The sequence below is a fragment of the Rhynchophorus ferrugineus genome, unplaced genomic scaffold (genome assembly GCF_030347505.1).
Source record: "Rhynchophorus ferrugineus isolate W39M unplaced genomic scaffold, kcgeb_rfMv2 rfM2, whole genome shotgun sequence".
NCBI lineage: Eukaryota > Metazoa > Arthropoda > Insecta > Coleoptera > Curculionidae > Rhynchophorus > Rhynchophorus ferrugineus.
Window position 1 is genome coordinate 52,991,810 of NW_027472581.1, and position 18,832 is coordinate 53,010,641.

Here is an 18,832-nt window from a genome sequence, read left to right on the forward strand (position 1 = left end):
TAACTTTGAAAATAAATCAATACAAAACTAATTAATAATATACTAGAGATGCTGGAAAAAAGCACGAATTTGGCAATATAAAAATACCATGTATAAGTTGTAATATAATATTATGAAATAAATTTAAAAAATTATCAATGGGGCAATCTACGTCGGGGATGTTCCTCCATTTTACTCTCTGCTGTAATCTGTTTGCGGCTCCAGCTATTCCGCGATCTGATTGGCGGCCATTTCCTGCTGGCGCTCCTTCTCATTGCGTCCGTTTAGCGTCGACGCCCGTTGCGACGCCTGAAACAATGGCGGTATCAATTTTTCCCCACCCTCCGTCATCTCGTTCATATCGAAAAAATACATAAACTGTTATTCGACCCGTTCTCGTTTAATAACCATCATCATATCTTTTTATTTTTCAGGTCAAAACGGTGATGATTCTCTCAACTCTTCCAAAAGTTCCAATGGCACAATGAGCAAAAAACAAAGAAAAGCACGCACGGCCTTCACCGATCTTCAACTACAAACTCTGGAGAAAAGTTTCGAACGACAAAAATACCTCAGCGTCCAAGACAGGATGGAACTGGCCGCCAAACTCAGCCTGACTGATACTCAAGTGAAAACGTGGTACCAAAACAGAAGGTAAGTCCCCTTTTACCATCGTGATACCGCGTTAGCGTCAAGGTTTTAGAGCAAGAAGCAGGAAAGAAAAAGGATTAACACCCGTTGAGCTGTAATTACCATATCAATAAACCCGTGAATAAATTGATATGTCTTTTTAATTAATTATTATTAATATTTATATGGATTAGAATAATAATTACATACAAGACGAATATGTGAGTTTACTGTGAAATTACCATTAGGTCTATTATAAACCAGTGCAAACCGAGGTTAAACTATTCAAATGATATGCAGTTTATCACTTAACCGATTTTAAAGACTGATGTTTACTTGTCTATTTTTTGGAATTATAAGATAGGACTGTTACAGACATATTATTTGTTAAATATGTGGCACTTAATACTAATTGGTCGAAAAGTTCAATGCATCACAACGATTCTTAATGGATTTTAGAGGTACATAAGATATAATAACATCTTGCAGAGGACAAAAAAATCGTGGATAAAATGTGCATACATTTTTAAGGTCGCAATATTTTATTTATTTCTTTTCTTTTATTTCTTAATTTATTTTATTTCTTAAGGTCGCATTATAGAATTTTATATCACAATCCTTAAGCTACATTTTATTCTGAACAATAATTTTCATCAGAAAATATGTAGTTTAACCTTTATAGTCATGATTCAACTTTTCTATTAAATTATTTTAAATTAGTTAAATCGCTAAAATTACTCTTGTAATTTTTAAGTACCCTGTATATTTAAATGGTATAGAATATATATACAGTTTAACACATATAACAGCTTTATTGTTTTAATCAACTCGTTCATTAATTGCTAGATTTTATCGCGAATTCATTACGATTTTTTTAATTTCAATAATGGGTTTAATAATAAAACTCCCATTAGCAATGATAATTTAAACAAATTAAATCCTGTACAGTTAACTTATCGATATAATCGTGATTAATTTCTTGCGACGACATAATACCAATTAACAAAACACCTGAGAGGTAAATGTAAATTATTAATATTATATTTCAACTGGTTATCGACCGCATAACACATATGGAGTAAAAATAGTTGAGTAATTAGAATGTGGACATAAGTCCTGTTAAAAAAAAACGCTATATGTAACCGAGACACATATTTGTGTTGAGATTTCACTATACAACAAAAATATATTAGGTATTTTTGTTCTTTTATGATGTACTATTTTAATATATACATTTTTTCAAAGTTAATAAAAATATTAATTCGATTGTTTTATTTTTTAGGGATTATATTTTTGAGATTTGGGATTACATTGGTAAATATTACATATGACATACATGAGCAATTTTTATAAACATATTTTGTCATTTAAGTAATCTAAGTCTTATAGATATTTTAAGGCGCCCCAGTTTCGAGTTCCTCTTGTACATTGACTTTCGGTTTGCTTAAAATAATCAGGAAATACTGTAAAACATATCAGAGAATAATAATCTTAATACACTAGAGTATTCCATAAATACAGATGCCAGTGTGCATAGTAAAGAACAAATCGGGCACCAAGTCGTTAATATTATTATCATATTTCATTCCATCGCAAATTTAAAAAAATAAATTCTTATATATTCTTACATATAATATTCTAAAAATACATTTTACCTAGAAATGGTCCATAGCAATAAGAGTTTCAAAAATTTAGGGAAATATTTTTTCAAAATATTTTAAAGTCTTTTAACTTTTAACCAACGAGAGTTTATATAGACTGGACCTACAGTTTCGTGTGAGAAGATATCCGGTCTTACCCAGCCTGTATACTGGCGTGACTGGAATGGTTATTCCTTGTCGGATTTTGCACTGTTGCCTACAAATACATTTACAATTACAATCACAAAAATAAAGTACATTAATACCCAGCAGGATTCGAACCCGCGATTATCGTAACAGTAGTAAGACCGTCCCGTCACTTTGACCACTGCTCCAACGAAGTCGACATTTAGGGTTTATTAAAAACAATAGACAAGTACAAGTTGAAGATAAGAAATATTACATAGATACAGATTAACATAGCTAATTAAATAACATCAAATATATTTACATCGCATAATCAATGGTATATCGATTACAATAAGAAACAGTTGAAGCAAGACTTGTAGGAACTTTAGGAAAGGAAAATAATTTGTCCCAATCCACATTCACATGAAATCCATAACAAATAAGGTAATTTAGATAAACATTATATATACAAGAAATATAGAATACAAGAACTATAGAACTATATGCAAGACGACTAAGCTATAACAAAATTTTAGTGATTAGTTACTTCAGTAGCATTAAAAGGCTATGAAAAATCCGGTTTCTCAATCGCTTTCTTTGAAGGCGCCCAGAATATAAAACCAATTAATCCCCATAAATTAAAAGCAGCAAACTAATGTAATGGTTAGTAAACTATTTAAGCAGTTTTATCCTATACGGATATCGTTAATAGACGAGTTGCCCGTTGATAAAACAAGCTCATTCCTCCACTCAAAAAAGCGTATAATATCTTCCTTAATTAGGTATTTTATATTAATTTGCAACATAATAAATTCTGAACCGCTATATAAAACCGCGCAGATGATTAACGATACCCGAGAACTAATTAAGAAGAATTAAGGTTATCGCCATAACAAAACTTAAAAATTAATATGAATTCTATAAAGTTTGCTTGAGCCGGTGTGGACAGTGATTGATGAAAATTGGTCGGTATCGCCTCTTTTTTTTCACTCTTCTTCTTCATCTGCCTTAATAGTCAGAGAAATCTTTATTTTCGACGGGCTTTGCGGTACAACTTAAGCGGCACAAGACTCAGAACTCCTTAATAACCCATAATTATAATTTAATGTGGTTCGACCGGATGGGTAATTGTAAAATTATGTTTAATAAAGACGTTCAACACCTTTTAAAACAGTTTTCAACTTTATGATTTTAACATTCTTTATTGAGGTTATATGTAAATTTAATATTATATTTTTATATAATTTGTAAATCTATATCTTATATATATATATATATATATATATATATATATATATGTATATATTATGTATATATATATATATAAGCCTACCGACTGGTGAGTGACCAACTTAGAGATCATCCCAGAAGACATCCGGTCTTACCCATCCTGGTTACTGTCATGACTGTGATCATTTTCCTTGTCGGATTTTTCATTCTTGCCTAGGACAATCACAAATATTAAACAATCACAAAAATAAATTTACGACCATGCCGCAGCAGGATTCGAATCCGTGACATCACAGCAAAAGGTGGACCGTCCTGTCGCCTTTACCACTGTTCCAACCAAGCTGGCTCTATTATTTTTGTGTGTTTTAACTATTCGCACTACCATATTTTTGAAAATTTCATTACAATTGTATTATAATTTCAGTTCATCCGAGGTTTTCTTCACCTCATATGTGTTTTGTCTAGCATTTTGTCATTTTCGTACTGTTTGTTATACTTTTTCCACATAAGCACGGTTCTTACAAAATTGAGATAAGATAAGACCATGTGAGAAAGTTTCCCAAATATTAAGATTTATATATTAAGATAAATATTAAGACTTTAGCACAGGTTCGTACCGTACGTTACACACGTACGTATGTACGTTAAGTTTAACTTCTTTAGCAACAATGCAATCTAAATTTACATCCTGGAATATAAAAAGTCACTGCAATGAAGAAGTAAGTATTTGTTCAGTAGAATATAAATTCCATTAATAGCTACCTAAAATATAAATAACACCCTAAAAAGCAATAATTCCTGAATAACGAATGTATTTTACATTTCTTCAGCATTTCGAAGCCTTGTGTCAGCCAAGACATGTTGAGCCGATCTGAACAAATGGCAATCAAAGGGTGCTGTGTCATGCGAGTTTGTTGCGTACGATGGAATTTCCCATTTAAGTAATGCCCTGTGCAGTAATATTTTCGCGTGGTTCTAGCAGTTCGTAATACACTACACCTTACTATTCCTAGAGATTTTATAGCCATGCATATTCCGCTTCGACATTGATTTGAATGGATTAGATTTGGTGCGCTTGGGATTGTAGTAATCGATTTCTGTTTCTTTGCCTGGTAAGGAAAATATGGAACCAAGATGATGAAGTGGTTCAAAGTAGCATTTCCAGTTAATTCATGTTTATCAATTCCATTTTCTATCGAATGTAGGCGTCTGGAAACAGTTGTAGAATTAACTGCTAAGCTGCTTAAAAGTTTTTTGAGAGAGCTAGATTTTCGTTCCAATAGTCTTCCAATTTATTGTTTGTGAATTTTTCGATCTCTTTGTCATTGATACCAAAATCACCATTTTCGTTATGGTTAAATCGTTGGAGGCTAAACTAACAATTAGCATATGACAGAGCAGCATCCCTCTATAAGTTTTTAAAATTGTTTAATGAACTTCATCAGCAGATTTATTCAAATGAAACCACAAAGATAACGAATGTCGAAAATGCAATTTTGAGCGTTCTATGTACATACTGAGTAGCTCAATAATATTGATTGTAAAACTGTAATTTTATGTAGAGGAATGGCAAAGGTATATAATAGTTAAGTTAGGTTGTTTACATTAATACTTCACATTTTCGTCAATAATACAATTATTCTTAATATTCTACAGATATCTCGAGAAACATAAATTGAATTAAAAAACACTCGGCTGAACGACAATTGACTAGACAATGATGGACGTTTCATTATTAAAATAGATCGAATATGTCTAATGTTATGTGTCCTACATGCACATATAATGATATTGCGGATGCTGTACATTAGTGTCAACTTCATTCATACAACTTTTCAATTTTTATTTTCGCGATTTTTATTATTTTACTTCAACAATGCTTCACCTGCAATAACAATGCCTTTTAATATCTGCAATACTGTGCTTGGTGTTGCTGAGTATGTATGTTTTAGTTAAAAAACTAAAATATGTTAATATAATAAGTACTAACTGAACGTAGATTATTTAGACCTTGATTAACTTTGAATTCAAATATAAGCTTAGTGGCCACATTGTCAGTTGTTTTGTAGAAGAAAATTATCAATTGTGCCATTCGCAAAATAGAACTGCAAACAATTGACAAAATGCTGTACAATTGAATTTCGAGAATGACCTACTAGATGTAGATATATATATATTATTTGGTTCATTTAACATTATTGGTTTGAAATTAATGTAAATTGTAATTTAACATTAACCACAAACATTACGATTAATTTAGCCAATGGAGCAAGTCGGACTTACATTAACGATAACGAATTTCATTCAAAATTACGTTTGATGTCAAATTTTTCACGGGTCATTCAACCGAGCCATTTAAACAATTTCAACTCTATTTTAATTTAAAAATAAGAATATTGAATGTAAACAATATTTTAAAGGTTTTTCAGTGTTTTTGTTTGAAACGTTACTTTTTACTTTAGTGAAAAAAACTTAATTAAATAATTATTTTTAATTAATTTATAAAATTGATATGTCCTCACACTCAAGTATATTTAGTTAAAGCTGTTCTTAGGACTGTAGAAATCATGAGATTATTTCCGCTTAGAAATAAATATACAGCTGAAGAGTCACGTTGTTCTGCGCTGTTGACTCAGTCATTAATCCGACGTTTTATAGGTACCACCGGAAGGACTTTAACACCATCGTTATAAAGTAAAAATATTATATCCGTTTTATGTTATATCATTTTAATTCGTAACCGCTCGGAATTACTCATTATTTTCATGCTAGATGGTACTAAACTAATTGAATCGCTAATGTTTCCCTTTTTGGCTATTGTTATTATACATTACCATTAATAACTAATACTCTGCTCAGAAAAGTTTTGAAATTCGGTGTCATTCGCTTCTTCACTTACCACATAATTTAAATAGTTAAAGAACCATTTTCTTCGAAATGTGTGTTTATTTATTATCATATAATAAAGTTAACATATCATTTTTTTTAAATACTGACGATTAAATAAAAATCAATGTTTTTGTTTCCCTTAATACTATTCCATATTAATTTAGCACTTTTTTTAAGTAAAAACTAAATAGGTAGGAATATATGAACATAATTATTTTGCAAATTTAATTGATTGCACTTCTAATTATTGAGTTAACTAAGAAAACTAAGCTATTTTATTTTAATAAACTAGTTTTACTTATCATATATATGGTTTTATGTAGATTTTCTTGGTCAATAAAACTTAGTCATGTATCACGTCTGCTTTGTAGTCTATTCTAAAGAACCAATAAAATGTGATAAAAACAAAAAATTTAATCTAGCGAACTAAATTTAGCGAATGAGCGATTATAGTACCTATCTAGTAAGTGGACGACATGAAAGCTGTCTACGAAGTCCCTTATTTAGTTGCCTCTTTATGACTTCATGTCTAATTAGAGAGCTTTTGATATAGATTCAGATGTTCAGATTTGATACAGAATAATATATATAAGTATGATAACACATAGTTAGTGTATGTCTCTTCTTCTAGCTGAGCATTAATACAATTCCACATTTATATTAAGTCTGATATCGTAAGAGAATACATTGAAAACTCAAACCTCTATATATAATTGTATTGTTAACTCTAGCTGGATTATATTTATTTTTGCATATAACCTGAGCTTTCAAGAACATTAATTGGAACAGTTAAACACATATAAATGAAAAATACTAGGAAATAAATCAAATAAAAAAAAATATATTACTTCTTATATGTTGTAAAACTGCAAGTAATTTGCATAGATCTAGATCGCAAATCTGACTGATTGTAGGCTATCATTTTCATACAGCTGTCGTAATTCAATAATTCACGTGATGCCCGTCCATTTCCATGCCAACACCTTCGACCCGACAATAATTTAAGGCATCAGCACCGTAAATAATAGATTTGCGTCGACCTTTGGTTGGCCAATGATGTTTGTCTCTCCTGCTGCCTATAACCGTTCCGTTCGTTTGCCAATTCCGACTTTGAAATGCTAACAAACTGCCGCACTACATCGTAAACGATAGCCTGATTGCGAGAGTCTATGGCCGAATAGCCACAGTAAAATTATATCTCGAATTGTCGAGATTCACGTTTCATGCAGATTGAATCGTTATCGTTGAGCCCGTTCTAATATCAGCTAGCGTTGCTTTAAGTTGCATTATGTCTGCCAATTACTGCTTTATATTTACTTCCAAAACAATCAGTACCTTACTTTTGCATAATCAGCATAAGAGATTGTGCTTAAATATGGGGTATAGAGAACGAAGAAGAATAGTATATTGTTGCATGTCGGTAACACTGCTTCCGTGTAAATAATGTGACGCGTATGTATTGCCCAATTTACATGCCAATTCTTGTCGACTATATTTCAGTGTATTGTACGCTTTGTTCTGAGATTGTTAAAAGAGGAGATCGGTGAAATATGTATTCGCTCAGCCTTTGAAAATGGCTAAATCCTTGATACTTGGTTAGCAGAAGAGCGTCTGCTACAAAAACAGCTGAATTATTTAAGGTTTAACTAGCGGCAGTCTTTACGTTAATGACAGCATACACAAAACATGTTAAAACATCATCGACGAAGTGTGGTCAACACTCAAAATTAACTGACAGAGACCGACGAACAGCAGAACTCAACACTTCCTTGAATAACATACGGCAAAACTATATAGTTGCGATGTCCTTTCTAACGTAAGCCAACACTAAGCAACGAAAATTGTGTAATGCTCATTAAATTGGGACATTTGATGATTGAAAGACTGTAGTATGATCCGATGAATCATCGTTTAAATTATTTCCTACAAACAGCATGATTTAAGTATCGAAGAACTCAAGAGAAGCCTACGATCTGGATTGCTTGCTTCCTACCGTCAGGCAAGGAGGAGGTTCTATTAAGGTTTGGGTGAAAATATCGTATATTACTGCGAATGGACATCTTGACATCCTCAATAATGAAGTTCTTGCTATGACTAGCATATTGCTGTCAAACATTGTCATATTCGAACATAATAATACGCCCATACACACTTAGGGTAAATGATGTGGCTCGGTGAATGGAGGTAAAACGAAATGAAACAGTGGTGTTTACATTATGTGACCGTTATTTATTGGCTATATAAGAAATGTGAAAAATATAACTAGATAAAACGGATGGCAGCGGTGTTACCTGGAGACGAGGCTTGGGCAGTCGATGGTGGCACGTCTAAACCAAACGAGGGTTGAGCACTGATTGACTCGAAATACCCTTCAATAACATCCCAGATAAACGTCTCGGGGTTGCCAGCTCGGCTCTAGTGGGCGCTGCTGGCACCCCGCCCGTGTTCAACATCTGGAATTATATATCTGGGTATTTTGTAGATCGTTATTCCGCGATGTAAAATTCGACATGCCTCAAGGTCTCTACAATACTCCCCTGCCAGAATTACAATTATTCTAAGCAACAAAAATACAAAAATGTATAAAATAATATCAAATACAACAAAAAAAGTATATACCAAACAAAATGTGCTGCATGAAAAGGGCTTTGAAAAATATGATAAATCGAAACTGTTGTGGTTGGTACGGTTGCGATCTGGTACGGCTGTTGATATCTTTCGGTCCTACAGATACTGTTGACTCATCGTCTCTTTGGCACTTGAATGAGGTCCATCGACGACGTTGAGAACAAGCTATTTTTCGGACAGGGCTCCCGTAATCGACGCTGTGAGAGGATCGATTGTTCGACGACGTGGTAGATTATTTTCTTCGACAACGAGACGTTAACAATTCTGGTACCTCGGCGAAGACATGACGAGTCTACGGTGACTGCAATCGGTACCTAGCTTCTGGAGCTGCTCTGTGACTAATCCGTAGTCACATACGTTACGGTAATTCAGAAAAAATAATTAACGACGGTATCCGACCGAAGCTGCCCAAAGCTTTTCAAATCAAAATGTCTGCCATTATGACGGAGACGGCGAGCGAAGGAAGACATTATGATTTAAACATAACGCCGAAAAAAATGTTTAGCCGAGACGCTGATGATTAAACAGTGATGTAAAAATATCTATGAGTTCAAAAATTGGAAATAATGGAATGAACAGGAATAAAATGAAAAGGAATATTAAAGGAAAAATCGAAAACGAATCGAATAAAAATATTGAAAATTTTGAAACAAAAAATATAACGGTCACGTAAAATACACCATGTTGCACGTACCCTCCATTCACGAGTCCAAACTCCTTTTTGCGAAATATCACGTCGGAGTCACCACTTTAGGGTAAATGATTTGGCTCGGTGAATAGAGGTAAAACGAAATGAAACTGTGGTGTTTACATTATGTGACCGTTATTTATTGGCTATATAAAGAATGTGAAAAATATAACTAGATAAAACGGATGGCAGCGGTGTTACCTGGAGACGACGCTTGGGCAGTCGATGGTGGCACGTCTAAACCAAACGATAGTCCAGTACTCAATGAATCGATGAATGAAATACCCTTCAATAACATCCCATATAAGCGACTCGGGGTTGCCGCCAGCTATTCGTTATCGGGTTAAGCTAGTTCGTTATCGCTAGTTGGCGCTGCTGGCACCCCGCCCGTGTTCAACATCTGGGATTATATTTCTGGGTTGTTATTCCGCGATGTAAAATTCGACATGCCTTAAGGTCGCTACAACACAACAAAAAAGATTCGATCTTGATTTGAGGAGCATGTCATCAAACATCTTGCTGTTAGAATCACCAAACCTCAACATAATTGAACCTTTATAGAGACTAGAGCAAAGTGTGGAGAATATACTTCCACCTCCAACATCATAGGAGCAATTGGAATACGTTTTGGTACAAGAATTGAATAAAATTCAGTTGAAAACTATTCTATACTCTACAAATCTACTCCACAAAAGGTCACAGCAATTTTAAACTGATTGTAATCAATGTGATAATAATTTAAAGTTAATAATTTATTGTGATTTTAACCTCTTTATTTAGAAGATAATTACTAACTTACAACTAACAACTAAGAAATAGTTTTGTAGCCGATAGGCCATTGATATTAATAAATGTTTATACATAATAAACCTAAAATGTATCTAATGCAGTGATATAACACTTACTAATGAAATTCTTGCGTAACAAATTAAATTATTGCAACAATTAAAATAAATGAATATTTTGATCAAGTATTTTAAACAGGCATCTTTAAAGAGAAGAATGAATTTATAAGAGAATATGTCATTAAATTTTTCTAAATTGCACTATATTCATCAAAATCTTTACTACGTGGTACATCTATTCAGCTGGCGATCTGTCTGTTCTCATATATCGAATTAACATCTTTTTAAATTGTTCTTGTTTTTTTTTTTTGGTAAATGTGAGCAAACACGGACACATATGCACATATATTCCGGTAAAATTGCAAAAAACACTAACTTCTAATATCTGTATGGGATTAGCTGTCTGACATAACTTCGCTATTGCATATTTTATATTGAATATATATATATATATATATATATATATATATATATATATATATATAAATATTAAGGCAAGATGACAAGATTTAAACTCTCTAATCCAACTAAAAATACTATTTGTATAACAGAGATATTTCTATCCAAAAATTTACCGAGAAAAAACAACTTGTTAGTTAAACAAACTTCGACGAAAACAAAAAATAACCATAAAATGACAAATCATTTTCTTTCCGTTCGGATTCGGGTTTGAGGAATGCCCTGACAGTAGAAAAAACAGCAGCCGTGTAAACAGATATACTTCACGGGCTTTAAGTCAGTTTGTTTAAATGATTTTTACATTTTCGTCAGAGAACGATAGAACGCGGAAAAAAATCAATTTAGTACATTAGATACACGTGGCCTTTTTATTGTATCTCGATCACTGCCATTGTACTTGAAATTCGCCTTCGGATGCTGTTATTAACGATTATTTTAAGCGGATTATCTCGCCGAACAGAAAAAGCCAACAGCAAAATAGTAAAAATCCGCTTGTAACACGAAATTGAGATATTATAGCTATTACAATTACGGTCAATTTTTAACTTTTTTTCATGGATGTTATTTGTTTAATATAATGAATTTAATTAAACTTGAAATGGTCTCGATAACAATAGGTAGAAATATCATTTATAGACTGTTTGAAAAAACATCGTAGCGTTATTATAACACATATTTTTTAATTTTGATGATTTTGACTTTTCCTCTTTAAACAATAAATTACTGATGTAGATGTAAACTAAAAATATGTTTAAAAGCTCGGTAAAGCCGTCACAAACACCTCGTTTGCAAATTTTATGAGATTGACACGACCAAAAATTAATTCCTTTCTTTTCATCGATGAGACACCAATACAGTTGTTCTCACAATGGAGAATGTTCTCTGAGGAGAATTCTGACATATCTAAAAGAGTTGTTAAACAATATGTTTAGTATGATTTCCGGCAAACCGTTAGCTTACTTTTCATTTTCACAATATAATGTTTGTTTGGATATATCAGATTTGTGGCGGTACAATATATTTTTCTAAAATACTGTTATAGTATATTTTCATCTATATTCAGTCTATATAATATTTTTCTAAATTATTGCCGGATTACAAGCCACATGAACATAAATTCACATTTAACAAGAAACCATAAGATCAAATCATTCTCAGCGTTACTAAAATCCAGGAAAATTTCTTAAGGGGCTTTCAGATAGCTTAGCAGGTTATGAAAAAATTCTTTTCAGATGTATAAATTCGGTGGGAAGGATCCAAAATGAGGCAAAATGGCTACGAAACCAATTGACTGTTTCGACATCGTAGTTTCATTTTCTTCCAGTGAAAAAAGAAAAGTTTTCGGTAGTGATTTTTAACATACGATAAAATATGGATCTATTAGGACAATCCTAAATGCAATGGTCATGGGTTAATCCAGGAGAGTCATTCTCATCTGTGCCAAAGAGAAATATTCATGACCCAGTCTTGTCATGCATATGGTAGGATTAGCAAGGTGTATTGTGTTATAAATTACTAAACCCAAATTAGGGTGTCATTATATCTGCATTTGTCAAGTGAATAAATTGATCAACGTTTGTTCGCAAAAAATACAGCAATAGTGTTGTGAGGGGTACGCTGTTGCAGCTGTAATGGGAAGTTCTGTCTCAACTAGATGGCTCACAAAATAAAACACATTGTATTCATGATTTTCGCGCTGTCAAACCAACATCATTTTTTCAACACAATATTGACAGAAAGATGGAAACATTGTGTAGAAAATTACAAGATGTTCACTTTATCTCGAATACCTAATATATAATTTCAACAACAATATTAAAATAAAACGTCATTACGCATAAACATTTGTTATAAAATTATGACTAATTATCAAATCAACTTTGGCCAAATATAATAGGGAAATAAAGGTATTGGGCAAAACTAAATAAGCACAACAAATTAATTTGCTGTAATATTTATGAGAATGAAGCAATTTTGTAAAGTTGTAACAATTCGTGAAATCTAGTAATAGCGTGACATGTAAATAAAAGTCATTAGTGCAAATATTGCTTTATTTGTTCATTTAAAATCACTACTCTGTAGTTATACTGTCAATCACAATGGCACGGTTATATTTACAAAACCCTGAGTGTGAAGGTCAAGATTTCTTAGAATTAGCAAAATGAGAAGTTCTGAGCAAAATACCTTGCGACGCCAACTATCACTATAATTATTATCCAAAAAAGTGATATCTTCGCTTGATAATGACAGCCTAGTGTTTACATCTAGTAGTGCACTATATCCCCTCGCTCAATGCACCAGAATCGAATCATATTAAGGTACAAAAATATCAATACAATTAAATATATTACAATTAGATTGGTTTAATAAAAATAATAATGAAATATATAGTGGTTTATTAAAAATACAACAACCAAATGAATATTTCTAATTGAATTATGTTTAGTCTATTTAAGATTAATTTACCTTTTACGCGCTGAATGTACGTACTGACTAAACAATTTTTGCTGTAACAAAAGCTGTTCGTCTTGTGGTTGCTTAAAAGCCATCAGACATGGCTTTTTTCAGCGTCCATTTGTTTCGGCGAGTAAATAAAAAGACGCAACGCAGGGTTTCATCGTTCGCCGCTTCGTAATTAATTTCATTTCTTTAATGTTCCATTATAATACTCTTTTTTCTTACTCTTAGCGGCTACTTACGCCCAGAAGCTTCTTTCTGGTCACCGACGAAACAATATTTATCATCATGGGTAAATAATCACATTATTTATATATATTCAACTTTTTTTTATGAATAACTTCAAGAAATTTAATAATTGTATATAAATAGGTATATAAATTATTTTATGTTTCTTATATCTATATTTATACATTTTAAAATACAACAAACAAAATATATCAATTTTTAACCGTATGTAGAAGATACTAGTTTGAGTATATGGACATTTATTTTAAATAATAAAAAAATCGATTCCATATATGGATGGTACAAAACATCCTAATAGACCGAAACAGAGCGATGATTATAAAAAAGTAAACACCGAATATGATCTGCTTGTTTAACGGTCATCTTTCGAAGAATCATCAATTTATGGCGGGTATAGCAAAAAGGCCACACAAAAAAATAATGACTTTTACATTGGATTATCAATATATTATACTATAGGGTAGAAACCGAGGTAATGATCTCATAGTAAAATAACATTATGTATTAGTTTCGTAAACTATTTAAAGCTGTAAATTTTTGAGATTATATAACAAATAACGAGTTTGATTAAAGACACTATATAATAATGTACACTATATAACTATAAAATGGATGCAATATAAAAAAAACTTTAAAGGTTATTAATTATACATATTATGCCGTTTAATATATCCAATTTATAGTTCAATACCTTTATTAATAAAGTAAATTTATATTTTTAAGCAATTTTCTTAGATTTAAACTTCACTACCTACGTTTATTGTAACTTTTCTTCATTTTTAATGAATTTCTAACCTTATAAGTGTTGATTAATTACTCCTAAATATTATTTATAAAGCGAACGGTCCGTAAAATGAACATGAAAATAATAAATCTTACTATTCTTAAAAATATGTTGAATTAATAATAGTTTAATTATGTTAAGCTACGAACAATTTTACAAATATTTTTTATAAATTGGTGACTGATTGATAATTATATTTTGTAATTTTTTTGAATATTGATCAAACTTGGTTGAAAATAACAATTTCTAATTTACAAAGTTAAAATTATATTCTAGTCAAATATCAGCCCTAATTGAAAATAACCATCACTTTGTTTCGTCTTGGCAAAGCTATTAATATTTACTAAAGACGGCTTGGTATTCGCAGTGGTTAAGGTGACAGAACGGCCTTTTACTGTTGCAACTCTCATGGGTTTGAATACCGCAGCATATGTATTTGTTTATGATTGTAGTTGTAAGTGTTTATAGGCAATTGTATAATATTCGTCCAGGAATTACCATCCCAATTACACTAATGATCAGGTTGTTTAAGGCCGGATATTTTCTGGGGCGGTCTCTAATTTAATGCAGAGAACAGTGGTTGGGAGGGAATTCAGTCCAATCCAGATATATCCTGATTGAATAAAAGCAGACGTTAAATTATAATAAAAAACCCTTTATTGAAAGATTATTGTAGAAAATGTATTATAAAAAATTTTCATACTTTTTTCATGCTTTACAAAATATACCAATTCTATCTGTACTAATTAAACCGTAATTGCATCCATTAAATCAATAATATCTCATGTGATACTCTTATTTAAAGCTTTAAAATTGAATAAAGTCGAGCCTATTATTTTTTAATATTCTATTAAGCAATAAATATATACTTATTTCAGGATTTATTCAATGTCTTGTATTCAATTAAAATTCAATGTATATATTCAGTGTCTTGTCTTATCTAACATTTTGCAGCATTGGATGTTAGAATTGATGTAAATCATTGCAAAGCAACTGATTAAATTTCGATTTTATATAGCACTATATATCTCTATTATATATTTTATAGTGATGTATAGACATAGAAAGCAAAATAATTTAAAAAACAACCCTTTCTACTAACTTTCATATTAGATATATCATACTGTAAGGTAAATTCAACATCAAGTATATATTTATTATCAGGTCTATACCTTAATAAGATTATTTATAATATGTACCATATAATATACCTATAATATATACATTTTGTTCAAAATTTCATTAACTTAAAGATGCCGTACTTGATGTATTTGATAATAGTTCAGTAACAACTGTTAAGTGAGCTTATATCGGAGAATACTAATTTTATATTGATTAAATATGAGTCTGATGATAAATAAAAATATATCTTTAGTAAATAATTTTGTTTAACACACAGAGAGTTTATTGATGGTATATTTGATTGTGCAGCAACGTCCTGTATATAATACTGCGTAACCGTCATATCTATTTCATAGGTGCATTGCCTATTACACTGTAATCAAGTAGTCGATAAGGCGTATGAAATTACGGCTTTTATTTTGCTCACTTCCTCTTCAATGGCGAATATTACCCGGTAGCCGTTACTCAACCTTACTTTTGGCTTTCTGGCGCTTCCATTGACAAATTGCCGTGTGTGCGTGAATGACGGTCGGCTTATCCGTGCTCCATAAGCGAAAGAAAAAAAAACGCTTTCAGTATGGCCTGTTAATGGCCAGCAGCAGCTGTGGACGGTTTCGCATCGTTGTGAGGCAACGACATACGACGCTCCACTAATTGTCACCAATAGTTAATATGCATGTAAAACCTGCAATTTTTATACCGTTATCTTCAATAGTATAAAATCAATATATGCAAAATATTTTAATTAAAGATTATTTGTCCAATTCACTACAAGATCTGTACACGCAGTATTAATAGCAATTCCCCAAAAATATCTGCAATATACATAAGCAAATATACACAATAATGGTGTCCGTTAATTGGATGATTGGATTGATGATATTAATGAGTGAATTTAAGCTGATAACTTTGAGTGTTGAAAAACTGAATATACCTTTTCATTTCATTTTTTTAATAATTAGATAGTTTTTGTTATATTTTACGCTGCCTATTTACCAACTTAGTTATCTGGACTAAATCGACTGCTTAACGTAGGCTCCGAACTACAGTAGTCGGCATTACCGACTGGCGAGTAACCAACTTAGATATATCATCTTGGAAGACATCTGGCCTTACCCAGCCTAGATGCTGACATGACTGGGATCATTTTTCTTGTGGAATTTTGCATTTTTGCCTTTTGGACAGTTACAATTATAAACTGTCACAAACATAAATGTACGATCATGCCCGTAGTAGGATTCGAACCATTGCATCAACGAACCAGCATTAGATAATATATAAAAGTATATATAATTGTTATTAAGTGTATTAGTGTCGATTTATGTAAATGCAAAATTAACTAATTTATAATTAGGCATTGCAATATATTTCCCATACGCAATAATAATAAAGCACAATAAGTAATGCCATTCTGAACGCTTATATTTTTATTAAAACTGAAAACGCTATAGCGAAAATATTCGGAAAACTTTAATTTATTCATATTTATTTAAATCTAAATAATAAAATACATTATATAAAACTACGCAGCATCAGTAAAAACAGAAATAATGATATTAATATGCAAACCATATTTTTGACTGCTGTTTATTTTGTTTTCATAATTTTCTGATTTTGTCATTATTTTCGTTATTTATATGATAATACCAAATTTGATACGAGATTATCTTTCTACAAAACCGAAAATGGATATTACATAAAATAATAATATTATTCCTGTAACAATCTGTGGAACATAAATTTGTTATTTATTTCGTGTCAGTATAAAATAAGTAGTTATATTTTCGGTCTATTTTAGCTTGTGCTTATCTGAAGTAGCTACTAAATTTGAAAATCGGACGCTGTTGTAATTGGTAATGACTTGCGCATTCATTAAAACTTCTGTTTCTTTGGAGCCCTTCCATAATTTTTCATAAATTTTTTTTTCTAATTTAATTTAATAAAACAATTGACAAATTATACCAACTTTCTACTACAGAAAGCCATTGTTCGAGATATTCAGAATTATTGGTTTGTTATGTTAGTCCGTATACTCATTTCTTGGTGTTGCTCAAGTGTGATGGATTGAAAGTACTTAAGTTGTTGAAGATCTTTCCCTCCTAACAGTTTTTATATATCAGTTATTAGTTTTACTTAATATCCACGATTTTTCAGTATTTTAAAAAGTAACTGAGATTACATTGCTATACGAGGAACTACAAGGTAACTCTTCCTCAAAAAGCTTATATTCAAATTTGATTAATTGACTTGATTAATTGAAAATTCAATTCATATTCAGCTACCATTTAATTTCTTATATATGTCATTAAAGGTCTTTATTTATTTCTTTTTTATTAATAATTTTTTAAATATTTTAGTCTCCTATTTACTAACGAGAGTTTATCTGGACTAGACCTACAGTTTAACCTGGGCTCCAACGCACGGTCCTCGGAATTAAGCCTACCAACTGGCTAGTGACCAACTTGGAGACCATCCCAGAAGAAAAGCGGTCTTACCCAGCCTGGGTAGTGGCGTGACTGGGATCATTATCCTTGTGGGATTTTACACTCTTGCCCAGGGCAATCCCAAATTTTAAACAATCACAATCACACATTTACGATCATGCCCCATCAGGATTCGAACCCGAAGCTATCGCAACAGTTGGAGGACTGTCCTGTCACCTTTGCCACTGCACCATTAAGCCAGCTACAGGTCTTTATTGTTAGGGTGTTGTCAAATTTTTGTCAGAGTTAATCTTGGTAACGAATCCTGATGTATTTTATTTGTTGAATTTTGTCGCTATTTTCATTCAGAGCGAACATGATGTATTTTAATTTATATAAGGTATTTTAATTATTTATACTAGCTTAATGCTTGCCGCTAGAAGATGGATATACTTCAGTTTTATGATCATTTGTACATGTGATAGTCCTTGTGATAGACAAGAGTGTAATATCTAATAAGAAACGCTAGTAACCAGACCAGGTAAAACCGGATGTTTTCTGAGATGATCGCTTCATGGGTTAGTCACTAGTCATTCGAAAGGTTTAATACCAAAGGCCATAGTTTGGTGCCCACAATAAGCAATTGATTCAGTCACTAAAAAATTCGAAAATTTAAAGTG

General features: G+C 31.6%; 1 protein-coding gene across 1 annotated transcript in view; it reads left to right on the top strand.

Moving 5' to 3' along the window:
- The window catches only part of LOC143190097 (homeobox protein B-H1), a 59,087-nt gene that overhangs the window by 24,785 nt on the left and 15,470 nt on the right, over positions 1-18,832 (top strand). The window contains exon 2 of the mRNA XM_076394187.1: positions 414-633. Within this exon, the coding sequence (XP_076250302.1) occupies positions 414-633 (220 nt within the window). The remainder of the gene's footprint in view (positions 1-413; positions 634-18,832) is intronic.